Source organism: Colletotrichum gloeosporioides (genome assembly GCF_011800055.1).
Source record: "Colletotrichum gloeosporioides strain Lc1 chromosome Unknown consensus_54, whole genome shotgun sequence".
Taxonomy (NCBI): domain Eukaryota; kingdom Fungi; phylum Ascomycota; class Sordariomycetes; order Glomerellales; family Glomerellaceae; genus Colletotrichum; species Colletotrichum gloeosporioides.
The window spans coordinates 1,075,893-1,103,589 of NW_025544699.1; the positions used below are offsets into that span (position 1 = coordinate 1,075,893).

The following is a 27,697-nucleotide window of genomic DNA, read 5'->3' on the forward strand; positions in this document are numbered from 1 at the left end:
GTCCACAAAAGTCCGAAACAGGGCAACAGACGCCACGGATTTCTTTAGGCGTTGGGCTTTCGGGGAGGCAGGAGAGCATATACCGGAGGGATGGCACAGTGATGCAACGCATGCATACAGCGAGAGACGACCGCAAGAGTTATACGGAGCCATTGCTCAAGACACGGTGGCTTGGAGACCGCCGTCCGCTCATTCTTGCTATAGAGCCAGATACACCCACAGCGAGCTAGATTACCTCCAGTAGTTAATTAAACTTACCAATTCAATAATGCACAGTTTCGCTTATGTGGATGCCAGACTCTGCGACCAGCCTTTGGAAATTCAGGCTCTATCGTCAAAGAGAGACCGTCTGATCTTCTTGGGGGTTTCCTGTGTATGTAGAGGATTCTAAGCCTGGTCTTCGATTGAGGACAACAACAGAAGTAGCGACGACAGCAAAGTATATGGGCTCTTTGGAAAGCAGTCACTCTAGCGCAGGAAAATGAGAGTGCTCAACGCCAACACAACTCTCGCATGCATTAAGCCCATAGCAATAATAACGCTGCCACCTTTGAGCAGTAATGAGCAAATTGACATTGGTGAAAAGGTCAAAAATTACGGCATATGTATGCACATCAAGAACCAGTAGTTGCAAAAGCCAAAAACAAAACCGACGTTGGCCTGATTCGAACAGACGCTCCCGAAGGAACAAGATTTCTAGTCTTGCGCATTAGACCACTCTGCCACAACGCCGCTTATGCAAAACCCCGTGGAAAATGTGGAATAGAAAGCTCACGCTTTGCCCCACCATCTCACACTCTCGCTTACGCTTGTATTTGCACAGCAGAGTTCGAAGGAGTAAAAATCTTGTCCCCAATTGATTCATTGGTTGTGTATATTACACTGCGTCTATCATCATATGTACATTCAACCTTCTGTTGTATCTCATTTCGCCCGTGACCACCCGATGCAAAAACGCCGTAATATGCGACCTCCCTGGTTGGGCCTTTTGCGCCCGTATTCTAGATATTTATGTCTCCCAAGCCCTCGTTCGTAGGTATCCATTACAGTTCATTATAAAAAAAAAAAACAGATGTTCGATGAGCCCCCTGCAGGTGGTGTCAGGAACATCACCGCCCAATGAGAGCGACAACGCCGAGAACAAACGACGCCAACACCATAAGCTGCGGCCGCACCGAGTTACCGGCGTCGGGCACAATCTTGCCCTCCGACGTCATGCGCCATCCATCAGGGACCGAACCGCCCGTAGGCCTCGCGCTCGCAACCCAAGGCCAGCCAGTCTGCGTCAGCGTGGCGGACGCGTCGGCGCCGATACCGCCAACGGGGATCGTCGGGGAGGAGCCCGTCTCGGCGGCGGCGCTGGCGGTGATTGTGAGGGTGCTCGCGCCGTTCAGATTCCCGTTGACCTGGCCGTCGACGGCCTGGATGGAGCCCCAGTTGCCCGAGGTGTCGGTGTACTTGTACTCCTTGCCGGTGGAGTAGTCCGTGATGGAGATGTCCTTGACAACCATGTGGAAGGGACCCTTGGTGAAGTCCGTCGGGCCGCGTGCCCAGTCGATGGTGCCGGCGGCGTTGGCGGGGTCGCCGCCGGACCACGCGCCGAACTTGACCTGCATGGGCGACTGGGGGTACTGGTTCGTGTCGGCCTCGGCCTCGGTGAGGGTGCGGACGACGGTGCCGTCGACGGTGAAGACGATGCGCTCCGAGGTCCAGTCGATGACGTACTTGATGAACTTTTCCTGGTTGTTGTCCGTCTTGTGGAACTGGCCGCGGTTGTAGGTCGTCACGTCGCCCTTGCCGAAGTAGTTGGACTGCACCTCGGTCGGGTCCGCGCCGAGCCATTCCAGGTCGATCTCGTCGAGGGTGTCGGACTGCAGGACGAGCGAGGAGACGATGCCCGCGCCGGTGGCGGCCTTGAGGGTGATTTCGACGCGGCCGAACATGATGTAGAACAGAGACATGAGCTGCGGGGCTTGTCCGGAGGCGGCGACCGTGAAGGTGACGCCGTCGGAGCCGTAGGTCGGGTTTCCGGACGAGGCGAAGGAGTTGACGGCCCCTTGGGTGAAGTCGACGTGGATGGCCATGCCCAGGGCCGTATCAGCGGGACATGATGCTTGAGGGAAATGTTAATTTCGGGGTCTTTGAGGCGTTTTGGTACTACTTGACCTACTTGACTGGAGGGGGTTGCACGACGAGTATGTCTGGGCTGATGTTGTCGCCAGCAGCGCCGTGGCAGCAGCTGCTATTCTCCTCAAGAAGAGCATTGTGTAGATATGTGTGAGGTGTCACAGAACCGAGTCTGTTTCCGGCGAGGAGAGAATCTTCCTTCGAGGCAAGAAGGAAACAAAGAAGCTCCCTCACTATCACTTGAAGAGATTCTCTCGAGTCGAACCACCGACAGGATGGATGCCCAGCCAAGACGTTAGGAGGAATTGGCGACGTCACAGGGAAGGCGGGCCAGGATCCGTGTAAGCCCGTGACACGTCGGACTCGGTCGGTACGACGGTGAAGAGTACGGTACGAATGGACGGGCGGGAAAGCAAAAGGAGCAGCAGCAGCAGCACATGTACGTGTGCATGCCGCGATGGAACGGGCAGCGGTGAATGGGTTATATGGGCGACATGGTCTTCACCATCTGTCCAGCCACTGGCAGGTGCAGTAGCGTCATCGGGCCGTGCAAGGCTCTTTGCTTTTGCGCCCAACCCATGTCGACGTAGCATATGTGTGCCATGGCCGGTGGGGGTGGGATTGCCCGAGATTGAAGGACGCGAAGGGTGAAAAAATCAAGATCTTGGCCAGTTATTCACTCTGGCAGGACGTAGGCCGCCGTTTGAATGGCCTTGTTCCTCGGGGCCCTTGGGGCGCGAGGATGGGTATTGTTTGCGCCCATGTTCGTTGTCTGGTTCACTCGGATTGGCTCCCCGGGGGAGAAAAGTTGCGACGAGGGGGTTGGGAGGGACGGTGATTGGTTGGATGGGTGGCATAAATCGGGTGGCTGGTGAAGACGGGTGGCTGGGGCCGCGCAAAATCCTTGGCGCTGGACCCGTCGACTCGGTGCGATGGACCCTGCCCTGCCTGCCCTGTTCCAATAGACGGGGATCCGAAGGGATGCCATCGACTTCTGAGATCCTCTTTGCGTCTCGACTCGGTGGTGCCAGTGTCCGGGATTCATGACGCGTGCGTATGTCGATGGAGATGTGTCTTGGACAAGAGCACACGCGGCTACTGGTGACAGTTCATCAACAGTGCCGGGAGCCGACGATACGATGGGTTTTTATCAAAATGCTGGCGGATTGGGTTCTGCGACCCTGACAGCCAGCCGCAGGCCACCTTTGAGATTTGCAAACCTGAGCCGGCACGACTTGTGACGACGAGGCCAAGTGAGGTTGCACGTTTTCAAAGGCCATCACTGCTCCTGAGAATCTCAGACCTCCAGCTGTGACCGCTGCCAATTCAAGCGCAAACGTCAGGGCCGCTAGCGCCTTGTTAGTTGACGTTGCTCCAGGTTTACAACCTCCACTCATTTCAATCATTCTTCGGATCTGGCTGTCCCTGCCATCGGCTTCAGGAGAGTGGGTGCCGACACAAGCGGCCCGGATGGAGCCCGGCGAGCAAGCACACTCAGTGAAGCAAGGCCCACCCGGAGCCGAACAGCCGGGGACATTGACCACCTTCGTCCCCCGGCCACCACCTCCGCCATCGCTCAATCCTTCCCGCAGAGTTAGCGGTCTCCTCGACCTCTCACGCGCTCAAGCATCCCCAATTAGCAACCCCCTCACGGCGGGCAGGCGGCGGTCAGGGACCCCTAATTACCTAAAAATTACCGGCGAATAGCAGCACAATGCGGGGGCATGGGTAGCTGCGGGTAGCTGCGGGCTGCCCCACCAACTGTCATCACCCGCCCTCATTGTTGAGTGTCAGATACGCCTTATGCTCCTTTATCTCGACAGCTACGGATAACACACGACAGTCACACCCCCCTTCCTGATCGCGGCATTGATTCTCTGAGACATGCCAACAAATCTTGGAACTTACAAAACCTCCATAAACACAATTGCTCAAAATTGAAAATCACCATGTACTCTAGGGCCGCCCGCCGAGGCCTCAATGGCTCCCTTTCACGGGCCTCACGTCCCTTATCAGTCTCCCCGTCATCTCAACTTACAGACCTCCGGCTCCGGAGCATGGCCCCTGTTGCTGCCCCCGTGACACACGTCTCCTCCTCTCGACGGCCTTTCAACTCGAAATCTGGCGATAGATCAGTCGCAGATGCAGTCCCGGTCGAGAGGCAAGCCACTTTTGAGAAGCGCCAGGAACCTTCGCCTTTCGATGGCGTCCGGGAACGGAGGCGCAAGGCCGGCAAGCTGATAGCAGGCGTCGCCGCGGCTTCGGATAGTGACATGTTCAAGGCACCTGTATGGCAAACCTCCTTTCCCAATCTCACATTCAAGCGTAATACTGACCTTATCCGCAGGCGGTGGGCAAACCCAAATCAAAAAGATGGGATAGTGAGCACCACCTCCCTTGCCCGCAGTGAGCCCCTTACTCACAATCTCTCCAGGTCACCTCTCAGCAGAGTCTCTATCACGGCACCCCTGCTCCCTGAAGCAGGCGGCCCGCCACCTCAAGAAGCCGGGCCTCATCTCCCTCGGCGGCGGCCTGCCGTCGAGCGCCTACTTCCCCATCGCCGAGCTCTCCCTCCGCGTCCCCACGGTCCCGCACTTCTCCGAGGCGGAGACCATCTCCTCGGGCCAGGTTCTCACCGTCGGCAAGTACGACACCCGCGACCCGGAGAAGGACGCCGAGTACGACCTCTCCATCGCGCTCAACTACACCCAGTCCACCGGCTCCGCGCAGATGATGCGCTTCGTCACCGAGCACACCGAGCTCGTGTACAACCCGCCCTACGCCGACTGGCAGTGCTGCCAGACCGTCGGCAGCACCGGCGCCCTCGAGCAGACGCTGCGCATGTTCTGCGACAAGGACCGGAACGACAGCGTCCTGACCGAGGAGTACAGCTTCTCCACCGCCCTCGAGACCATCGCCCCGCTCGGCGTCAAGGCCGTCGGCGTGCCTATCGACGCGGAGGGCCTCCTCCCGGAGGCCATGGACGAGATCCTCACGAACTGGGACCCGGCCGCCCGCGACGGCCGCAGGAAACCGCACCTGCTCTACACCGTCCCTTCGGGCCAGAACCCCACCGGCGCGACGCAGTCCGCCGCCCGCCGCAAGGCCATCTATGCCGTCGCCCAGAAGCACGACATCTACATCATCGAGGACGAGCCGTACTACTTCCTCCAGATGCAGCCGTACACCGGCCCCGACGCCCCCGCGGCCCCTCCCCCGGCGTCCGTCGACGACTTCCTCAAGACCCTCATCCCGTCACTGCTGAGCATGGACACCGACGGCCGCGTGCTGCGCATGGATTCCTTCTCCAAGGTCCTCGTGCCCGGGTCGCGGCTCGGGTGGGTGACGGCGTCGGCCCAGGTCATCGAGCGCTACATCCGCCACGCCGAGGTCGCGAACCAGGGCCCCGCGGGCCTCTCGCAGATTGCAGTCTGGAAGCTGCTCGACGATACGTGGGGCCACGAGGGCTACCTGCAGTGGCTGATGAACCTGCGCATGGAGTACACCAAGCGCCGCGACTGGCTGCTCGCCGCGTGCGAGAGGCACTTGCCAAAGGACGTCGTCAGCTGGACGCCGCCTGTCGCCGGCATGTTTGTGAGTTCTTTTTCCCTTGCCTCTGTGTGAAGATTCGCAGAGAACAAGAAGCTGACTCCGATCTGTAGTTGTGGCTTACGGTAGACCAATCCCGTCATCCCGACGTCTCCTCGCGCCCTCTCCTTGAGATCGAGGAGGAGATCTTCGACTCGTGCATCGACAAGGGTGTCCTCTGCGCCAGAGGCTCCTGGTTCCGCACCGAGCAGGACACGCCGTTGAAGGACCTCTTCTTCCGCGCCACGTTCGCCTCGGCCAGCGAGGAGGACATGGACAAGGCTATCCAGCGTTTGGGCGCCGCCATCCGGGAGAGCTTCCGTCTTTAAAGCGTTCTATTTCTTTGTTGCACTTTGCGGTTTGATTTAGGGTTGGATTTTCAAAGCATACGGCTGAGTAGATGAGCATTTTGGTTTTGCATAGGTACGGACGGGTTACGAACACTGGATTCAGGGGTGTGACGGTCGGCAGTAAAGTTGGTCAGAATGGATAACATGAGACACGTAGATGGTAGCATATTAAGAGAGAATGTCAACGAAAGGACCATTCTCTCGTCAGGTATCTATACAATGACCGATTCTTCTGCTGCTGTTCCTCCGCGAAGTGCGCGCCGCCCCAAGAAAAATTCCCGCCGGACTAATGCCAAGGCATCCTAATCACAGTACGCTTCCCAACACCCATTCGAGTAAGACCGCCTGATATGCAGTCAGCCCATGGAAAGTAGGCCAATCATTATGCCTCCCATATCTCCCCGCGATACCAATCAGGCTACCCAAACGACACCATCCTGTTCGTTTGGTTGCCAAGCACGCTGACCTCTTGGCGCGAGGGTTCTGCTTCACGGCCATGATAAGGCTACGCTTATTTCAACCTCTCACCCATCATATCCTGGATCTGCCCTTTTCTCATTATACCTGGTAAAGTAATACTTCTTGAGGACCGTCCTAGAAGCCCCCATTCCGTGCTCTCCATTCATCTTACCCAAACCTACTCGTCCTTGCCCTTGTAGAAAGCGACCTTGACTCCGTCGCCAGGCTGAAGCACAATCTCCGCCTTCAGCAGGGGCTTCCCGCCATCGATCTCGTCCATGAAGCTCTCCACACGCTCGAACCTTTGGAACAGCCTGCACAGAGTGTACCCCATCTCCGTCAACGCAAACTGCTGCCCGATGCAGATTCTGGGCCCGCCGTTGAAGGGGACGTATGTCCATGGCTTCGGCTGCCAATGGTACCACCGCTCAGGCGAGAACTCGTTCGGGTGCGCAAACTTCTCGGAGACAGGCGGGTACAAGTCCTCGCGTCGCTGCATCAGCAACGTCGAGTATCCGATCGGGGTGTCCTTGCACACGGCCAGCGGCAAGGTACCGTCCGGTCCGCCGCCGACGGGCAGCGTCGTGTCCTTGAGCGCCAGGCGCACGTTGAAGGGGACCACGGGATACAGACGCAGCGTCTCGTTCATGACGTTCTGCAGGTACTTCATGCTCTTCAAGTCGGCGTACGTCGGCTCGCGGTTGAGCCCGACCTGCTCGATGATCTCGGCCCGCAGCTTGCGCACCACCTCTGGGTGACGGCCCAGCTCATAGATTGTCCACGACAACGTTGACGCAGTAGTGTCGCGGCCGGCGAGCAAGACGGCGACGAGCTGGTCGCGCAGGACGGTGCGGTCGCGGGTGAAGCTGGCGAGTTCGTGGAGGAAGGTGTAGCCCTGGTCGGATTTTGACTTTGAGGCGAGCTCCTCGGGGGAGAGGCGCAGGGCGCGCTCGATGAACTTGTTGACGAAGCCGTTGATCACCTTGAGACCCGCGCGGAAGGTGAAGAGGGGGACGAAAGGCTTGAGTTTGGCGGCGCGAGCGAGGATGTTCTGGACTCGTTGGACTTCGTTGAAGGCCTCGGCGAATTCTTGCTTGATGGTCCTGGACTGGTGTTAGTCTGTGATTGTTCAAGGAGCCAACGCAGGAACCTACGTGAGAGACTTGACATCCTCGCCCAACAGGAAGTCCGTTGCTACGTCGAGGGTGTAGCGGAAGAACAGTTCCGAAATGTCCATCACCTTTCCGTCGGCATCCATGTTGACCACCTGATCCTCGCCGTCGAGAGCCCCGCCGTTGGCGATGGTCTTGAATAGCGTCTGGATGTGCGCCTCGAAGCATTGCAAATCGCTCACACGGTCCTTTACGAATTGCGGACGAATGAGCTGTCTGCTGGCGTGCCACTGGTCGCCGTCGGTGGTGAAGATGCTATCGCCCAGGAACTCGTGCCACTCCCGGTGGAACGGCTCGCCCTTGCCGTAGTCGGAGAACTGCGTCGCGAGAATGGCCTTGATGTTCTCCGGCTCGGCGGTGAAGACGATGCGCAAGCCTAGAATTCTCTTCTCGCCGGTCCATCCCTTGACCTTGGAGAGCATGTCCAACCAAAAGTCGACGTTTTTGTGCGACATGGCACCGCGAACGGCCTTGAAGACGAAGTCGATGCCTGGGATGTGTCAGTGTCGTCGACCTTTTCGTGGCAGGCTGAATGCCATCCTCAACCTTGTATCTCGTTGCTGAACATCCCGAACGGGCGTAACAGAAAAGAGTACCTACCACCGGGGAGATGGGCATTGAGCGACTGTCCGCGTGTGCCGGGCGCCAGACGGCGGAGGCGTATGGACTCATCGAAGCGTTTGACGGCGACCCATAACCACCATGCTACAACGGCAAAGACGATGACGGATTTGACGGTGATGTACTCGAGCACTACCTCGACCAAGCCCATGATGACAGGCGGAAAGTACCAATTCTCTATGATGTATGGTTTGGCGACAACCTAGGCTAATATCGAGAAACAGAGTCTCATTCACAGACGAAATGGGACCGTGTGGTGTCTCGGAAGGATTCAAGCAACGGCGTCTGTAAGCTGACTGTGAAGAATGGCACGGAAGAAGATGTGCTGCAATCTTCTCAGCGCTGTGAAAGGCAACAAAAAGAGGCAGGCCGTCCGAGTGAATTGAGAATCAGAAAGTTGTGTATATGATATCACGAGGGACGGGAACGGAATCGGGATGAAATTCCAGGCCGCGCAGGAAGGGGAAATAGAGACAAAAGGGAAAACGTCTGATATATGGGCGCAAGCTAAGAGGATCAACGGCAAATGCTAGGTGTGTATCGAATAAGCTAAAAAGCTGCAATGCAAGCAGCCCAGCAGGTCCAGAGACTTACCTTATTCGATCCGCGCTTGAGGCCTGGTCCCTGTTCCGCACTTGGAGTTCGGTTGCGTTATCCTCGGAACGCGGGTAGAGACGCTACCAAAGCAGGGCAGGGCAGGGCACTTCTGCTAGGTAAATGAAGGGCAGATTATTGGTCTTTCGTGTTGTTGTAGACTTGAAGAATGGGCCCAGAAGAAGACCCAAAGTAGCTATCCATCGCTGGGCGGGCAGCTAGAGCTAGCTTGGAACAATTGGAAATCGAATCATGGGGTGCCCACCCACCGTCGTTGTCCGTCCGCCGAAACACTTGCCCTTCTGCGTGTTAGCGGCCGTGTGAAGCCACATGGCAGGGTAGGTACCTGGGCCACCACTGCGTCTCTGCCTTTTTCCTCCCTCGCGTCTCGTCTTGCCCATGTTTTCTGCTCCCCGTTGCGCCGATGCTGTGCGCTGAATGTATCACGGGGTGGGTAGAGTTGGTGGTGCGTCCGCTCTGCACGTACATTGCATGGCCTTGCCCTGTCTTGTGCTGATCTGCACGGCATACTTACATGCGAGGCGGTGTACTTTTCCCTGATGCTACCGTAGACCATGCGCGAGACAGCAGTGGTCGCTTAGTTACACAAGGGCTCTGTTTCGCCAGTGAAGATATCATACTGGCCAGCATATTCCCAACGTCCGTATCCCTGGGAAGGGTCTCAGAGATGCGGTACCGAGGACGACATCGCGGAGAGGGACAGGACCCCGGGTAGACGTCAACGCCGTCGGGGACGGAGTTGGAGAGTGATTGGAGGACTGGAGAGCCGCGGGGAGCCGTTCTCCTAGGGCTTGACCTTGTTCGCTACAGGAATCCATCCAATGTGATAACGCATGTGTTGTCGTGTTTGCTCGTCTGGGCGCCAGAATCAAGCGACGCCGGGCCAGCAAACGGGCACAACGGCCAATGAAGCAGCAGCGAGAAACGCGAGGGGGTTGCAAAGTCTGCAAGGTACATGCCTTTGCCGAGGTGCAACGAGTTGTGTCGACGGGCATGTGGTGGGGTTTACGAACGAACCTTCCAAGCAGTTGCAGATGGGATGCTCTTTTGCAACAGAACGAGACAAGTAATTGGACGGAAGGCGAGCTGGAAACCAAAGATCCATTTCGAAGCTTCGGTTCTGGGGGTAGAAATGGACAGTGCGCGTACTGTCACTCACTGCGTCTGGTCAACTCGTTAAAGGCATCATCGCGCTGGCACAGGCTTGGAGACTGGAGAGAGACAGCGCCTTAGGGATCTCTATGACAACACTCAGAACTCTCATTATAGGTATCCACACAGTACGAACAATCTACCACCTCCACGATCTGAATACCCAGAAAGGGAATTTTGCTGCCGCCCACCCTGGTTCCCCCGCAATTGAAGCTCACCCTCCCCCGCTAGCTGTTCCGCCCCTCCCGGCCGGTTTGACGCCTCCAACCTATTCGAACCTATGCGTACGCCGCACTGCAGCATATCACTGCCGGACCATGTCGAACCACATCGTCGTTCTATAACCGTTCGGGATTTCAGTCGAGAGATTCAATCCGCCGTGTTCCCAGCTTGAAGCTTCCTCATCACGGTGCATCGTTCTTGCTGTGGACCCTTTCTTCGGGGCATGTACCTTGCTGTCGATCCGCTCGCACGAGACCCTTCTTACACGCATAACTCATGAGTCCAGCACCTCTTCCGAATGCGTTTTGACGGCATCGTTCTTCCGCGCGGCAACGTCCCGCAGGACCTCCGGACGAACCTTTGATCCAACGGGGGACGGGAGACGGGAGCGGCGCAAGTCACAAGAGGGACCGCCTCTGCAACGTTCGGCATCGAACGCTGACTAGGACTGACAACATGTATCGTCTAGCACCAACTCTTTTTGTTAATGAAAATGTATTATTATTGGCCAGCGAGGTCATAACGCGGCCTCCATGCTAGGTTCATGTCAAGACTGGGGTCGTGACTGTTGTGCAACTCCTTCGTGGAGTCAGTAAGCATCAAGCTCCAGACCCCTCATGCAATGGTGTAGGCGCATTCCGTTGCGTTTCCTTGAGTGCAAAATGTCATCTGCACCGGTTCCGACCTGACACCGCGAGCAACCATTCGCTCTCTGAACTCGGCCAGCCTCGGTGCCGCATCGTACTGACTTCTGTTCTGTCCCGAGGCATCCTGCCGGCCTGACCACAGCACCTCTCCAGCCGCGCTGGCCCTGGGCCATAGAATGCCGTCAATGCTAACGGAATCGATCGACTCGCTCCACGCTGCCACCTCACCCCCAAGCACCAACTTGGCCTGCGCATCCGTCAGGTTCGCTCTGGGGTCGTGTGAGTAGGCAAGTCGCCATCCCTTTGCCGGCGTGCACCAGTCGTTAAATGGATAGAACTGCTCGAAAGCTGCCCCGTTGTCAAAGTTCATCCAGTGGCCTCGCCCGCAGTCAAGATACTGTCAAGGTCAGTCACAAATCCTTCACGTGGTACTTAGTTGGAACGAGGCTTACCCAGAGGTTGTAGTTGCTGTCAATCACCTTGTGGCCCTGGCTAGTCAGGTTCTTTACAGCATCATTTCCCAGCCATGACTGGATGACTACGTCGTCGCCCAGAGTGATGTTCCATTCCAGCGCCATCTCCTCCCAAACGAACGGAACGAGGCCGTGCTTACGAATTCGGGCGTGATTCTTGTCCATGAACTTCTGTAGCAGCGGCTGCAAGATCTCGGTCGAGTTGGACTTGACGCCGTCGTCCAGCATTGAGTCGTTCTTGTTCAACTCATCGCCCCCGGTATGGAAGTAGGCTGAGTACGGGTTCACTCTCGGCAGGAGGTCGTCAAACAGCTTGTCCAGGAAATCATCCACACGAGAATCGTTCATCTTGAAAGCGCCGCAAGGCGGCTCTAAGCACCACCACTGGTATGGCTTCTCGTTGTAAGCCACGATGAGCTCCGGGTATGCGAAAGATACTGAGCCAATGTGTCCGGGCATGTCGATCTCGATGATGGGCTCGATTCCACGGTGAACTGCATACTCCTGAATCTTCGCCAGATCCTCGGGGGTATATGAGAGACCCTTTTGATAAGCACCTTTGGCGGACAAGTCAGGCATCGCTGGGATGTCAAGTGGCCACGACTGTGAATCTGTGATGTGGATGTGAATGCGGTTGAGTTTGTTCCATGACATGGCGTCAATGACTCTCAACACGTCCTCCACAGGATACCAGTTTCGGGCTACATCGATAAGAATTCCACGATGAGAGTAGACTGGTTCATCCTCAACGGAGATTGGTGCCAATGGAGTGTACCATGAAGTCCCGGAAGTGTGCTTGTAGAAAAGCTGCGAAAAGGTTTCGAGACCTCTGAGTACGCCGATCGAAGACTTGGCCTCGATGGTAGCCGCGCCGTCTTCCGTGATGTTGAGTGAGTACGACTCGTCGACCTCGCCGGCGAGAGGCTTGAATGCGCTCGGCTTATCCTCGCCCGTTTGTGTAATCTTCAACGACTTAACCGCTTTCTTGTCCGCCGCATTGACATCGGGCTCGAATTGGCTATTCTTGGGGTGGAACTTCCATGGGACAAAGTTTTGCTGAAAAATTGCACCCATGGCCCGCGACACGCCGCCTTGAACAATGTCCTTGCTGTTGAAGGTCGAACCTGGGGCTGGGCTGTACCCATAAGTGTAGGGAAGCTGCATATTTAACGATTTCTCAGTATCCTGTGCTTTGTCATGGGAAGCAAAATTAGAACAAGGAAGCCAGCGTACAGATCCCCCATTGTATGTGATTTCCAGCGTTTGGCTGATGAACAGGGCATTCGAGCCGGTCGAAAGTTTCTTGGGTGCTGGCCAGACACTGGCGCTGACCTGGCTGAAGGCGAGAGATAGGGATACGAGGACGAGTGGGGGTAACATGATGGGCAGAGAGAATGAAAAGGGCGGGCAATGGTGGATATTAGCGACAGAAAGAACCCCGGATAACCCGTTTATTGACCACCAGATTCTGGGTCAGAGCTGGCGTTTATAAAAACCCGTTGCACGAAGCAAAACCTGGCCCAGACCCTTTGGAGGTACGCTTCTAAGCCACCCACACAGCAGGCTGCGTCTCGTGCAACCTTGAGCTGCAGCGACCAAGAACCAGACGAAAAAGAAGATGGTCTGCGCCTCGTAGCCGGACAGAAATGCAGGCTGAGGCAAGACTGGTGGTTGGGAGCAAAACCAGACGAGCGGTAGCGTACTGTGATAGGCCGATTGGGGTTCACGTCGCAACGTTACGTCAAAGTTCAAGGTCGACTCCGGTCCGCTCGACAACCAGCGCTACTGCTGATGACGGAGGGGGTGAGAGCTTTTGTACGAGATCCTCGAGGATGGGGCCAGTCTGACGGGTGCTGAAAAAAGAAAGCCGACAGTCCCTAGCAGGTAGACAAGAGGGTCTTATATCAGGCAAGGGCTGCAATTCCAGGGCCGGGTAGGACGAATGGTACGATGCAATATGTTGATCTATCCCAGCGTCCGCCGGTGGTGATCCAGGACAGCCGGCTGGGGCGTGATTCGTTGTTTCCTCCGATGTACCAGGGGCATGCCTTCATCAGACTTCGAGGCACAGGGCGGACTGCAAAGTCATCGGCTGTGCGTGGACGCCAATGCCACGCCAGGGACTGACCGGTGGAGCAGAAAGCCGAAAAGTGCGAAATGCGGTCTGCGGGCTGGCAGTGGCCGGCGTTGGTTGGTGTTCTGCAGATGCGGAGGTGTCAAAGGGCGTACGTTTATTTAGTTGGATAGGTTAATCAAAAAGACACGATAAGTGATGAGTGACTAGAGACAATGTGGTAGATGACAGAAAGTAGAGACGGCGGCCTGAGCTTTGGCGTTGGCGGCTTGGTACACGGAGCAGGACTATTGTGAGCAGCCATTGGGATCTTCATCCCATCTCGGAGGGGCGATGCAGGACGACAACCTAGACAGGCAGAGAGGGGAAGAGCAAGGGAGCACCCACGCACCTCCCTCAGCAGTGAGGAGAAGAGAAGGCGGTGTTGGAAAAGGGCGGCCAACCAAGAAACCAAGAAACCAACGGGCAAAAGCGCAGCCAGCCGGCGTGGCGGCAGGGGGCGGGGAAACGGCACTACCGCTAGGGGGGCCAATCCAACTCTAATTGCCGGCCAATAAGTAGAAGGCCCGACGTGCAGGAGCTTCCTCCCGGCTCTGAAGAGAGGCAGAGGCAGAGGTAGATGCGGTCATGCATGAGGTGAGGTGAGGTGAGAGTGAAGAGCGGCAGACTCGCTTTCGCACCGCTCTCCGACAATAGCTCTTCGGCACGGCGCTGAAGCCTCCCTCGTCGGAACAAGCACTGCAGGCAATGCAATGCAGGCACGCGAATCAGTTCGACGGCGAGGATAAAGTCCGACATTGGTGGTGGGCGTTTTGGTCACTCGACACTTCGTAGCAACCATCCAAGAACACAAGATGGGCGGCCAAGCAAGACGGTGACAGCCTGCATACAGGCATCGAGGATCTGCAACGTAAGACTCTTATCTCTCCTGATAGGTCAGCCTCAACACTCTGCGCGAATGTCGTCAGTGTATCCGCAAGATGACCCTATCTATCTTGCCAGCCAGAGTTGTGACCTCAGCTGCAGCAGGTCTCATCCAGTGCCTGCGCTGTAACATTTCATTGACAACGGGCAGGGCTGGCTTCTGGTTTGAGGCGCTGGCCAACAATAGCTACAGTTGCTGAACAGGTGAGCTCGAAATTGACCCCAGGTAAGACAAAAGATATCAGACGCCGGTCGCAACTCGGGGCCTCAGGAAATAGCTAGAACGTGACGACAAAGCTTTCGTGTTCGAAGGTTTTCGCCTGCAGGTCCCAAACACACCGCATATGGATTTGTCCACAGCGTACAGTGGTCCCTCTAGCCCACGGAGAGAAAGGCCCCTCTTTGAGCCCTTAAAACCGCAACTTCCTTGAATTCCCTGAGGCTGAAAACGGTTTTGTTGAAGCCTGGGAGAGCCAACTCTTTGCTTTGAAGAAGAATTTGTGGCTTTGTATGAGAGTCGAGGAACATGCGAGAATGTGGTTGAGCAAAGTGCCATTGCTTGGGAGACGGGCTGAGTGATTCATCGCTGCTTACCTGAGGTACCAGAGGTAGGTACCTACCTACCTGTGCCTGCCTACCTCTGGAGCGAACCGTTGCGCTGATTAATGGGAAGTGGATCGCCACTTCACTCCCAGACCTCCGTCACCGCCAAAGGTGATTTGTGAGTCACGTGCCTTGTTCTTCGGGTCTGTGCTCCTAACCAGTCAACCGCGAAAAACCTGGACTCTGACTTTGGAGCACCAGTTCACTACCTATCTCCAATCATCTATTCTTTTGTTGCGCCAAAACCCTGCAACAACCTCAACACCTCTGCGGATTGTCGGCCTCTTATATACCCTTACCTCGGGCCTGAAGTTGCACTCGCGATCCCATCGTCCCTGTACCGAACTACCGCCTGGCGCTTCGTTGACGATTCCTCCTGCTTGCCAACAACGCGTCTCTTGCCCTCTCTCGGTAGTCGCCCTTCAGATTCCCACATACCCAACCGCGATCGCATTCGAATCTCAACGCGACCCACGCCTTGTCGGCGATTTTCCACAATGACGGTACAAGTCGTCCTCAACACCCCGCTGGCTGATGCGCTGAGCGCCGCCATCCAACCGAAGCTTGTCGAGGCTGGTTGGGCTTCCGACGATGCTGCGCTGGCCGAGTACATTATCCTCATGCTCGTCAACGGTCGCACGCAGGAGCAGATTGCCCACGAACTCGCGACCGATCTCCTTGGCCTCGATCCCGATGATCCCGCCTGCACCGATTTTGCGAGATGGCTATTTCAACAAGCAGAGTCACTTGACGCACAGCTGAATGGCAACCACACACAACAGGGTGGCGATGTCATGGCTGGCATGGGCGACCAGAACGTCGCGTCCGGCGAGATGGATACCGACATGGGTGCAGGCGATGCTAATGAATTTAACGCGTATGCCTCCCGTTCCCGTCAATTTACCCGACTCCCGTCACTAACAACATGCAGTCCTACTGGTCCCCGCTCAATGCGCAACGGCCCCAACGCCCGTGGAGGCGGACGCGAAAAGCGCATGCTTGGTCACATGTCAAAGGCCATGGACAGATCAACCGACTCAGTTCTCCACCGGACCCGCGGCAACGACAGAATCAACTCCCATGCTCGTGGCCCCCCTACGGGACCGCGAGGCGGCATGGGACGAGGTGGCCGGAACATGAACGGACGCGGAGTCAACATCCAGGCTGGCCTGAACGCGATGGCGGGAATGAACGGCCAACAAGTACCACCGGGCATGAATGGCATGAACGGTGCCTGGGGAATGCCTCCTGGTATGCCCGGACAGCAGCCTACCCAGATGGATCTCATGGCGATGATGGAGCAACAAGCACAGATGATGAGCCAGCTTCAACAACAACTCATGAACCAGTCTGGCGGTCGTGGCGGACGTCGTGATCGTGGTGGAAAGTCCCTGTTCGACCGGACCCAGAATCGCAACAACTTCAGAAACCGTCAAGGCAACGACAAGTCAGAGTCGGGAATGGCAGAGGGAGGGGCCGAGGGTGAGGATGTGGAAATGGGACAATCGAAACGCGAGCCACTCAACCCGGATGAGACGGTGTGCAAGTACAACCTTCACTGCACCAACAGGGAGTGCAAGTTCGCACACCAGTCTCCTGCGGCGCCACCTGGTACCACCGTTGACCTTAATGATGTCTGCACCTTTGGCGCTGCATGCAAGAACCGCAAGTGTGTCGGTCGCCATCCTTCACCCGCCGCAAAACTTGCGCACCAAAACGAGCAAGACTGCAAATTCTTCCCCAACTGCACAAACCCAAGGTGTCCTTTCAGGCATCCCGACATGCCTCTCTGCCGAAATGGCGCCGGCTGCACCACTGCGGGTTGCAAATTTACACATGTTAAGATCAAGTGTCGATTCAACCCTTGCAAGAACCCCCACTGCGTCTACACCCACGACGAAGGACAACAAGGGGTCTTTAAGGACAAGGTCTGGACCGCGGAGGGCAACAGCCATGTCAGCGACCGTCAGTTCGTAGATGGCCAGGCTGAGACTGAGGTGATACTTCCCGAATCAGAGAACGCCGTCGGCCAAGAGCAAGGCAACGTTCAGGAGGTCATCAGTTAGAGGCTGTGCGAGGAGAGCCGATTCCGTGGTCCGGAACAGTGGGTAGAATGATTCGAAGCGGGTGGAAGGGAGAGGTCAGTCCCTCGAGACTGGCAAAGCGGGTATCTACAAAAAGAGGCCTTGGCTGGCCCGGAAAGGAGCAGCGACTTCTTGTATGATAATTGGACGATGTATGGCCAAAGCGGCAGGGCACAATCGGCAATCGGCGTTGCGGGTGCGATTATTCACATGTTCGTGTATAGAGATGGCTTTGGGCAAGCCGAATTACGTTCCAGCGGCCACCAAAATTGTGGTTGCTAGCAGCGTTGGGGCAAGTAATGCATTCGTTATGAGGCCTCACAGTCAGTCTTGAAATGCTTCGTGTGGTGTGCCCATGTCAACGGAGTTCTCTCCGATGTCTAGACCTCCTGTCCTTTCGGGTCTCGGGTGGGGCCTCATCTAGCCTTTGACGTGGACCACCTATTATGGCTGTACATCTGTGTAGCGACTTCATTTCCTTTGGGGTCGTTTATATCTTTACCGTCGTCGTCCTTTTCGCCTCTACTGGCGACTTCCGCCGCCATATCTAACACTTGTGTCACTCTAAGCGCTAAGTGCCTAATATCATGCCAGAGGAAATATAGTCTCGTAAACATAAAAAATGTAGACGGCGCCCTTTAACGAGATTGACAAAGCCATAACAAAATCCAATCAAGAAACTGACAGGATGCTGAAATCCATTCGTAAGGTGATGTTTGTGAAAGTGGTGGGTCTCTGAAGTCCCTGGAGCTTCCCGGTCCCTAGCTCCGGAGCTGTGCGGTTAGCTGCAAGACCCTTGCCAAAATGCTTTCTGTGTCGTGACGCCACTTTGTAACCAACAGCTTCCTCCCGCCAGCACATTTTGTCTTTCCCTCTCTCATTTGTCCGAACCATTGCCCCCCTCAATGGTCTCCAGAAGAGCCGATAATGCTTTCATGGCTCTATTAAGATCTTACCATTCGCAGCGCTTCTGCCGAGCGGCGCTCAGCGCCCGCAATGGCATCGCAAGGCCCCCGCGATTCTCGACGAGTGCTCTCCTCTCCGCTGCAAAGCCGGCCGACGCAAAGACGAAGGAGCAGAACGAGCCCGTCTATGACGCCCGAAAAGCTGTTCGCAAGAGAATGGGTGTCCCGCGGGAAGTTGCCATCATCGGCTCTGGAATCACCGGCCTGACGACGGCACATTATCTCGCGAAATGGCTCCCGGCGACATCCCGCATCACCATCTACGACGCGGCGAACCGTACCGGCGGATGGATCAATACACAAATGGTCGACGTCAACGTGGACGGAATTGGAGGCAAGGTGCGCTTCGAGCGTGGCCCGAGAACGCTGCGTGGCATGGGAAGGGACATATGGAAATTCGACGATCTCGTGTTCTGGGACCTCGTTTGTCACCCTTGCCCTGAGAAGTTGTCGCCAGCGCTGACCATGGCATGAAGCTCAGAGACCTAGAAATGGTTGAGGAATACCGTTCGAAGCCGCCGCTCAGTCGCTACATCTACTACGACGAACGACTGGTCAGCATGAGCCTGCAGGGCTACTGGAACGAGCCAATCTTCAACAGTGTCTTTAGCGGCGCCTTCCCAGGCTTTATCACCGCCATCAAACGACGTCTAAAGGCCCGCAAGGAACCACACCCTTCCGACATGTCTGTCGCCGAATTCGTTAAATTCGCCACGGGCAAGCCGCAGCTGGTGGACAACTTGGTATCAGCCATGATCCACGGCATATGGGGTGGCGACGCTGACAAGATCAGCATGCGCAGCTTCATGCCTGCCCAGTGGTGGAAATTTTTCTACGAGCCCTCCAAAACCAATTTGGACGAAAATGGTCGTGAAAACCACAACCGCGTGTTGATGCCTCGCCAAGAGATGCATATTTTGCATACATTAGGTGCGGATGAACAGTTGAGATACTTCGTCGATTACACAAAGAAAGACGCCTTTGTGTATTTCAAGGACGGCTTGAGTAGCTTGCCAGATACGATTGAGAAAAAGCTTAGGGCCAGGAGCAACGTCACTTTCAAGCTGGGCGAGCCGGTCGTTGACCTTAGGTATAATGAAAGGCGTGACAAAGCTGCAGTAAGTGCCTCATCATCCCGATGAACTCCTGCAACAAACCCTCTGACACAGCCAGATCCTTACCAAGAAGTCTGGGGACTTTGCCTTCTACGACAAGGTCATTTCCACGACGACAAGCAACACCCTCTACAACATGACTTCCGGCGCGCTGCCTTCCCTTAAAGACTCGCCAAACGTCTCCATCATGGCCGTGAACCTGTGGTACCCCCAGCCAAGGCTGAACAAAAAACACCGCGGCGTTGGATACCTGGTCCCCCGCTCCGAGGAAAACAACCCCGAAGGCGTCCTCGGCGTCTTCTTCGACTCGGACGTTCTCGATGCGGCCCCGGCCCCAGGCGAACCCGAAGGCACCAAGCTCTTCGTCCTCCTGGGCGGCCACTACTGGAACGACAAGGCCCCTCCGACGACGGAAGAGGGCATCGAGATGGCCAAGTCCGTCCTCGAACGCCAGCTCGGCATCCCCGCCTCCACGCCCTGCTTCGCCATGGCGCACTTCGCAAAGGACTGCATCCCGCAGCACCACGTCGGTCACTGGCAGCGCATGGACCGCGCGAGCAGCGAGATCGAGTATGCCTTCAACCGCCGCGTCGCCGTCGCCGGCGGCTCGTACGGCCCCATTGGCGTTATGGGCGGCATGCGCGCCGGCTATGATTTGGCATCGCACATTGCGCGTGTGTCCCTGGACCACGTCGGCGAGACGGGCCTGGGAGCGTACCAGGAACGCAAGCCTGATTTCTTCCTCTTCCACCGGGAGATGCTGCACAGGATCGGTCGTAATATTGCACGCGAAGCTCCGTGGCTTTACAGACTGTTTGGATAGAACCCCCATATGCGTATACGTAGGGGAGAGAATTTAGACAGCAGTATTTTGTAACTTATACAAGGCACTCTCGTCCTTTGGCGTGGCGTACGACCTGTTCATAGCTACGGACGTCGGGAGCATCACACCTGTTTGTAAATTATCTTGATAGATTTGGATCAATGGTGGCATGTGTACGTCAAAGTCAAACAGTTTACAAATTTTATTGGTGGTATCGATGCGACCGTCTATTTCGGTCGAGTCCGGCCGGCGTGCTACTCTTGAGGGCACGATAAACCGCTGAATGCCATCACCTTTGCTATCCACGTTGCGTATACCCCAGGCCCCTTGGTATCACGGTATGAATGGATGATGACTCTTGAAGAAAAAAAAGTGAAGGAAAGAAGAAGAAAAGGTATTTGAGACAGCAACCATGACACAGCAACCCGTGCTGGCGTCCGTCTTAGTCGAGTACCAACGGCGCTTGCTTACTACCTGAGGTCCTGTTGCTCCCCTGACTGACGCTGGTAGGCTGCGTGCCGAAAGATTGGTTTGCCGAAAAGGTCTGGCTGAATTGCGTCGCGGCGCCGTCCGATGATGGTGGCCCATTGCCGCCCGTCGCGGCGTGGGTGCGGACTGCGTCGTCGAGTTTTGTAAGCAGATCCATGATGCTCGGCCCAGGCCTGGATGCCGCCGCGGTGGTGAGTCCCCTCCAGCCATCACCATGGGACTCCCAGATGCCCTTGAGAATTTTGTTAAACTCCTCGTCGGGACCGAAAGACTCGCCTCCCGTCACCCGCTGGACGTGGAACCACGACTCATGGCGTCTTATCTTGCTCCTTACGTCAACGGAGAGCACCCGCGACTGCCCTGAAGGGCGTGTCAGTGTGTAGCGGATGGCAACCCAGTCAACGGCTCTTGGGAACACCTCGACGCGCCCTTGATTCGTAGATTCGAGAGCCTCCCACTTGGACTCGATGCTCTCAACCGTTTTCAGCACCGGTAACATTAACGGCATGTAGATAATGAGGGCCTTAAGCCCAGCCTGGGTGTTGACCATCGTTGTGAACAAGTCCAGCATTCGCAAATGCGGATTGCCCCTTTCTAAAGACATCCGGATGTCGCTCCGGGCTAGGTCAAGAGTTGCCCGCCAACGGCGAGGCTTTGCTGTTGCATCGCTCTCTCCTGGCATTGCGACATCGCCGTATGTGAAGATGACTTGGCGAAGACTCATTCTCTCGCATTTAAGAGAACCTCTTGCCTTGCTAATGGCTTCTAGGAAGCCAACGAGCCGGTCTATGGATTTGACGTGGCTTGTAAGAATGTCGAGGATAGGGTGGCCAACCGTCTGTCGAATGCGGAAGATAAATTCGCCCTTTCGAGGGCTGAAAGACACGTCCCGATCAATCCGCCCCTTAAGCAGCGTGAACTTGGACCTGTCCTTCACCCTGATTATCGCGTCCACTACGGTGTTGATCTTGCAGTTGTCAATCACATCCACCGGTGAGGCACCGTTGTCATCTTTCCCGAGGGCCGCAGGAACCTGAGGTTGAAGCCCCTTGAACTTGATCTCGACATGGTTCTGGGCCCATGATGGAGCGTATTTGTCTGATTCGTCCGATGCATCGTTGGCGCCAGAATGCCCGCCGAGATGGCTGTGGCGTAGAATTTGTGACAGCTTGAGAAGAATTGATGGCATACGGACTTGTTGAGGCAAAGAATAGTTAGTCGACTCCCTCATCACATACTTGATCCTATTAGTATGCAAGTTTTGCAAATCGGTGACATGGCTAATCGTGCCAGTAACGAAGGTGGTCAGGTTGCTCCAGAATGAGTCGTCCAAGTCGGGTTGTCCATGGTTTAGTCGCAGTCGACAAGAAAACTTGATAGGGCGCGCTGGCGTGTTGCGGTCGCTATTCGTGTTAGCGTTTCACACTTCAAGTACGCGGCGGATCAGACTTACATTTGTATCAACCACCACTCATCACCAGCAAGGCTCAAAGAGGCCATGACGTGCCAGTCCTCATCCAAACTTTGACGCTGCAAGAAAACTGTCTGGAATGCCTCTCTGGTCCGAATAAGTTGCTTGATATCTTCGTTTGAGAGTGGACTCTTGCAGGTCTTCCATCCCACGCTTCGCCCCCGGCGGTTGAACTCTTCCATAACGTAGCCCCACCTGATGCTTTCGAGACAGACCACACCATCTTCTGCTGGATCCTTTTGGCCGTAGTTAAGCCGTGTCTCACCACTGAGTGTGTATTTGGTGTGAGGTTGAATTGCCGCGAAGCCAGTTACTGGTTCTACGACCACGGTAACGTTTTCTCGTGGGCTCAGTTGCATGCTCAAGAACGATTCCACCGGCTCCCTCTTGGAGACCTTCAATGTCATCGACGATTCCCGGTTCGCGAAACGAGGGTATGACAGCAACTTGGAGTGAATCGATGAGAGAATGTGTTCGACGTGCCTGGCGACCGCCGTCTTGAGCAGATCCTCTGCGCAGAGTGTGTCGACATCAAACGGTAATAGGACGTCTTTGACCTCTTTGTTGTCCCGGTACCAACGCGCAACTAATCGACTGGACTGTTTCGAGTCTAATTGACCGTTCGTTTTCTTCGCACTGTTGACGGCGACCATGACCCAGCTCTTGGGCCCGTTTGGTCCGTATCTTGTGGTCCAGTACTGCAGGGCCAAAGCTCGGTTCAGGGGTTCCACCATCAAGGTTCCCGTCCACGTGCTTCGACTCAATTCGAGTGCCTGTCGCTTGAGTTCATTGATCTTGTGCGTGAGGACGAATTCGTGCAGGAACCTGTAGCAGCCTTCCAAACCGTCCTTGCCAAGAATTTCGTTGACTTGGCCTTCCAGGAATGATACCAGCCCATCAGACAGCTTTTTCGCAGACGGAGAGAATACAAACCGAAAGTCGATGAACCAGAATTGCTTGGTGAAGTCCTCATCGGCAATGGTCAAATCTACCTCAAATTCGCCTTTAACCTTGAAAGTCACTCTGCCGGAGTGTATGCTGTAGGTCTTGAACTGATGCGGAATCTTGTCATAGTCATCCAGATTTAGGCGTAAGGAAAGCATGGTGTTCAGATCATCAATCCACTTCAACTGCTCCTCCGGTGTGAGTGGCGGCGGGGGTATGTAACCAGGCTACAGGTTGATGTCAGTGGGAGTTCCCGCCTTTTGTAGCAGAAAGCTTACCTCTGGGACCCACGATGCCTCGCCGGTGGTGAGGACTTGCAAAGCGGTCTTCAAATCAGGGTTCGGTAGTCTCGCGCCGTTGAGACCTCTCTTGAGATCGATGAGCAGGTCTTGTGCATAGTCGTACAGCATCCTCTTGGAATCGATATGCGCCTTGATATCAATGAGCTTGCTGACAGCCTCTGCGTTCCTGCTCCAGTCCGTGATGACGAGGGCCTTGACCCATTTAGCGTGCGCATCTTGCGCAAACTTGAGCATCAACATCTTCTTTCGTTTGTTTCCTTCCGACATGTCGTCCGGTGCTTCGTTGCCGTGGGGTGTGTTTCCGTTGACCGCCGGCGGTGCCCATTTCACGGCCGCCATCTCCATAATAACTTTCTGCAGGTCTTCGTGGGTTCGTTGCGCGAGTCGGGAAACAATCATGGACAGCGGTATGTACCCCTGAGTGATGTGCACAATCTCTTCGGGAAGGTCGTTCATTCTCGATTTCGGCTGCAAAGTTAGACCGGTGTTCATCTGCGATTGCTGCTTGCCTGGGTCGGCTGGCACCCCGTTCGCCAAATTGTTAGAGGCCTCGACGGGCGCTTTGCCCTTGTTCGGTGAGGGCTGGCCGTCCATCGTTGTACCGTTGATGCCGTTCATTTTCAGATTCCTATCGTGGTTCGAATGTGTTCCATTCTGCCCTCCATTCTCCATGTTGACAACACCAGGCATCGGGGGAAGGCCTTTCCCTACGTCGCTGGCTGCCTCACGACCGTCCCCCCGAGAGTGGGATGCAGGACGCTTCGTGAACAACGTAGAATGACTTTGGTTCCGGTGGGCAGGTCGCCGCGAACAAGCGACCAAGTGACGTGAAAGACTGATCCCTATCCACGGTGACTGTGAGATGGGACTCAATCATCGGCGCCAGATGCGCAAACAAGCGGCGTGGCGCAATCGCATCAACGAAGGGCACAGAATCGGTAACCACGACGCGCTTCGAGAGGGAGTTCGCTAGGAGACGGAAAGATCGAATCCGTAGAGGCAGGGGTGGTGTCGTGGAAACGCGATGAGGCAGCGTGATCTGGGGGGAAAGTCCCGGCAGCAATCGACGATCGGAGAGTCGCGGTTTCGGCGTCGCAGTGATGCTTGTGCGGAAGGCTGTGATCAATTCGTGGGTCGGATTTCGATGTGTGCGGATGTCGCAAAGCCGTGGTTGTAGGATGCGCCGAAAAAAGCGGCACTTGGTGATCGGCCTGCGGGCAAATGGTGAGGGTGGTGTTGCGATGGAAGGAGCGTGCAACCAGCCAGAACAGCAAGGCAGGAGGTCTAGGTGCAGCCCGAGCCTTGCTCTTTTTTCTCAGGCAACGCCGTCCTGGCCTGGCCAACCAGCCGACCTACGGTCCTTCCCTTTGCCTTACCTTACCTTATGTAACGTAGGACCTGACTCAGCAGTCTCCATAACGGGTACGTACCGGCTTTCATACGCCCAACTCTTTAATCTAGTAGTACCAAGAGCGAGCTTCGTAGTCTCAATCTTCGACTCTATTTCCCAGCATGCCACGGGCCACGAGCTCATGCGGCCAGCCGTCGCCATGAGCGAAGCGTCAAGAGACAACACGATCGGTGCCTTCGACTAGATTCTGTATAATGGGTCGGATGATACGTGGACTGGCGACGCTGGATGCATATGCTGCAGAAACCGGCTAAGTTCGTCGAGCTGCCCCAAATAATGACGTTTCTGTTAGCGTTTGGAACCCCCAATGACTCGCTGGTCTTCCAAACTGGAGCTTCCTTCTCACTGCCCGAAGTGTCAAGTCAAGGAAACACACTGCTACCCGGCGCATTCCTCCCTCATGTGTGCTGCGACTCAGCAAACGTCAGCGGTTAAACGTGGGAAACGTAAATCTCATTGATTTTCTATCCTTCCTAACACGGCCAAGCAAAGCGAAGAAATTCCATCTTCCAACCAGTGCCCACCCTTAGGGTGTCCCCTCTGGCTTCCCTTGTTTATGTCTTCTTGGTGAATCTATGCCCTCCCTTCGATGGATATAATACGTTGCGCTCGCGTCATGAGGCGGCGCTGGGGATATCGCGGATGCAGTGGCCGAGGCGTGCGTTCTTTTGGAATTGGTGGTAAGATAGGGGGTTGCTCAGCTGCTCAAAGACATCATTTAGAATCAATTCTTCTTCTACGTAAATAGCTACGCTAACGCGCGCGACATGACTTACAACTTGTTGGGAGCTTGAGCCGAGGTAGTGGGCCACTGGTAGCCAGCCGCATCACTGAACTTGTAGCCGTAAGAAGAGGTGAAGTCATCCAGCACAGCAGGGCCGCGGGAACCTGTAAGTATGTTAGCAACAAAGCCAGAATGTGATTGACAGCACAAAGACTCACCATAGGGGTACTCCATGGGAATGATCTCCTTGTTGTCGTCAAGGTAGTGCAGAAGAGGAGTGAAGATTCTCCAGCTGGCGTCAAGCTCGTCGTCACGGACGAAGTTGGAGTGGTCGCCCTTGAGGCAGTCCAGGATGAGAGACTCGTAAGCCTCGGGGATCTTCAGGTCGGAGAAACGGCGGCGGTAGGTGAGGTCGAGCTCAGTGACAACAGTCTGCATGCTCAGACCGGGCAGCTTGGAGTTCATCTTCACGTAGACACTCTCGTTGGGCTGAATGCGCATGACAAGCTCGTTTCTGGGAATGTCCTTAAAGATACCAGAGGTGACGTCCTTGAATTGGATGCGGATCTCGGTCTTCTGCTCGTTGAGGGCCTTTCCGGCCTTCATGATGAAAGGGACACCATCCCAGCGCTCGTTCTTGATGTAGGCAACCATGGCGCAGAAGGTCGGGCATCTAGAGTCCTTGGGGACAGTGTCGTCCTCCTTGTACGAAGGCTTGCTGCCGTCCAGGGACTTTCCGTACTGGCCAATGATGACATTCTTGGGCTCAATCGCGGGCATGGCACGGAGGACGCGGACCTTCTCGTCACGGATATCCTCAGAGGCGAAAGAAATGGGGCGCTCCATGGCGAGCAGGGTCAGGACCTGGAGCAAGTGGTTCTGCATGACATCGCGGATGATGCCAAACTCGTCAAAGTAACCGCCACGGCCCTCGGTACCGAAGGGCTCCTTGAAGGAGATCTGGACGTTGTCGATGTTCTGTCTGTTCCAGGTAGAGCCAAAGAAAGAGTTACCGAAGCGAAGAATGAGGATGTTCTTGACCATCTCCTTGCCGAGGTAGTGGTCAATGCGGAAGAGCTCATCCTCCTTCCAGTCGGGCTCCAGCGACTTCTGAAGCTCGCGAGAGCTGGCAAGGTCCTTACCGAAGGGCTTCTCGATCTGTTGTGCGCTCGTGTCAGTGAATCTGAGCCCATTGGGAGCACCAATCAACATACAACGACACGGGCAATGCCCTTGGTAGGGTAGCAGCACTTCTTCAAGTGCTGAGAGACAATGGTGAAGACACTGGGGGGCAGAGCCATGTAGAACAGACGGTGAGTCTCGGGCTTGCCAGCCTCGAGCTCCTCAAGGTGTGCATTCAGGTTCAGGAAAGAGTCGTCCCGGTCGTACTGGCCGGAAACGTAGGTGCAGAGGCTGCAGAAGTCGTTGAGTTGCTGCTCAATCTCCTTTGTGGGGGTCTTCATGTAGGATCTGATGCGGCGGATGTACTCCTCATGGTCCATCTTTGTGCGCGCATATCCAACGATCTTGATGTCCTTGGGAAGGAACTGGTTTCGGTACTATGTGCGCCAGTCAGTTCGCCGAGCTCGTAGCATCGCAACGCGCAGGTCCGAGAAGCTCATACCAGACCGAACAGAGCAGGGTACTATAGAAATTGTCAGCTAATTTTCACGTCACCAAGAAGCTGTGGCTGCGTACGGTCTTCTTCTTCGCCAGATCTCCGGAAGCACCGAGAACAACAATGACGGTGTTCTCCTTCAGCTCCATGGAACTGTGAGCGCCCATGAGTTAGCAAAAAAAATCCGAGGTCCGAAAAATCCATGCTGCACCAATTGCGATCATCCGCTCAACGTCGGCGGTGGTATCGAATCCCGCTCGCGATGCCGAGTTCGAGTCCGGAGTCGCCAGAGCGAGAGAGAGCGCAGCTTGGTGGGGTTGGAAGGCGGGGTGACATACGCTGCGGCGGAGCTAAGGTCGGCCATGGTGACGATGTCGGCGGTGAAGCGGCGCGACTGTGTGAAGACTGTGAGAGAGGAGGATAGGAAAGAAGGGTAAGAATAGGTCTCTACAGGCGGAAACCAAAGTTAGCAAGCAAAAAGCTAGAAGAGGGAGTTGGGAAGGTTTTGGAAAGAGATACAGAGCGGGATCCGGGACGGATGGATTGGGGTATTTAGTAATGACGAAGCACAGATGAAGGTAGGGGTGCGCCGTGAGAGGTATGGGTACGGGCGTGGATGGGGGAGGAAGGAGGTGTCCAGGGTAGGAGGAAGGTACACCTACAGACAAGACGCGCAGAAAGCTAGAAGATACTTGGCCCGAGGGCAGGTCGAGGTACCGCTTT

At 55.7% G+C, this 27,697-nt stretch overlaps 8 protein-coding genes across 8 annotated transcripts; 3 read left to right on the top strand and 5 right to left on the bottom strand.

Moving 5' to 3' along the window:
• Positions 1-1,109: 1,109 nt before the first annotated feature.
• Positions 1,110-2,264, bottom strand: GCG54_00004805 (putative extracellular glycosidase; the record flags this gene model as incomplete). The annotated part of the gene is made up of 2 exons (XM_045404848.1): positions 1,110-2,113; positions 2,171-2,264. The coding sequence occupies 2 exons, from the start codon at positions 2,262-2,264 to the stop codon at positions 1,110-1,112; spliced, it is 1,098 nt and encodes a 365-aa protein (XP_045262791.1).
• Positions 2,265-4,184: 1,920 nt separating this feature from the next.
• GCG54_00004806 (Aromatic amino acid aminotransferase C56E4.03) lies at positions 4,185-6,044 on the top strand (the record flags this gene model as incomplete). The annotated part of the gene is made up of 3 exons (XM_045404849.1): positions 4,185-4,452; positions 4,562-5,721; positions 5,790-6,044. 3 exons carry the CDS (start codon positions 4,185-4,187, stop codon positions 6,042-6,044), a joined length of 1,683 nt encoding a protein of 560 aa, XP_045262792.1.
• A 658-nt stretch (positions 6,045-6,702) lies between these two features.
• GCG54_00004807 (Cytochrome P450 52A13) lies at positions 6,703-8,468 on the bottom strand (the record flags this gene model as incomplete). Its single annotated transcript, XM_045404850.1, has 3 exons — positions 6,703-7,627; positions 7,679-8,186; positions 8,297-8,468. 3 exons carry the CDS (start codon positions 8,466-8,468, stop codon positions 6,703-6,705), a joined length of 1,605 nt encoding a protein of 534 aa, XP_045262793.1.
• A 2,453-nt stretch (positions 8,469-10,921) lies between these two features.
• GCG54_00004808 (Beta-hexosaminidase) lies at positions 10,922-12,806 on the bottom strand (the record flags this gene model as incomplete). The annotated part of the gene is made up of 2 exons (XM_045404851.1): positions 10,922-11,350; positions 11,406-12,806. 2 exons carry the CDS (start codon positions 12,804-12,806, stop codon positions 10,922-10,924), a joined length of 1,830 nt encoding a protein of 609 aa, XP_045262794.1.
• Positions 12,807-15,524: 2,718 nt separating this feature from the next.
• GCG54_00004809 (Nuclear polyadenylated RNA-binding protein nab2) lies at positions 15,525-17,093 on the top strand (the record flags this gene model as incomplete). The annotated part of the gene is made up of 2 exons (XM_045404852.1): positions 15,525-15,904; positions 15,959-17,093. 2 exons carry the CDS (start codon positions 15,525-15,527, stop codon positions 17,091-17,093), a joined length of 1,515 nt encoding a protein of 504 aa, XP_045262795.1.
• Positions 17,094-18,016: 923 nt separating this feature from the next.
• Positions 18,017-20,014, top strand: GCG54_00004810 (Protoporphyrinogen oxidase; the record flags this gene model as incomplete). Its single annotated transcript, XM_045404853.1, has 3 exons — positions 18,017-18,499; positions 18,553-19,194; positions 19,250-20,014. 3 exons carry the CDS (start codon positions 18,017-18,019, stop codon positions 20,012-20,014), a joined length of 1,890 nt encoding a protein of 629 aa, XP_045262796.1.
• Positions 20,015-20,456: 442 nt separating this feature from the next.
• Positions 20,457-23,911, bottom strand: GCG54_00004811 (Mediator of RNA polymerase II transcription subunit 14; the record flags this gene model as incomplete). The annotated part of the gene is made up of 3 exons (XM_045404854.1): positions 20,457-21,906; positions 21,957-23,146; positions 23,198-23,911. The coding sequence occupies 3 exons, from the start codon at positions 23,909-23,911 to the stop codon at positions 20,457-20,459; spliced, it is 3,354 nt and encodes a 1,117-aa protein (XP_045262797.1).
• A 1,493-nt stretch (positions 23,912-25,404) lies between these two features.
• GCG54_00004812 (Glucose-6-phosphate 1-dehydrogenase) lies at positions 25,405-27,338 on the bottom strand (the record flags this gene model as incomplete). The annotated part of the gene is made up of 6 exons (XM_045404855.1): positions 25,405-25,520; positions 25,575-26,514; positions 26,571-26,915; positions 26,981-27,001; positions 27,055-27,127; positions 27,313-27,338. The coding sequence occupies 6 exons, from the start codon at positions 27,336-27,338 to the stop codon at positions 25,405-25,407; spliced, it is 1,521 nt and encodes a 506-aa protein (XP_045262798.1).
• Between the last annotated feature and the right edge of the window lie 359 nt (positions 27,339-27,697).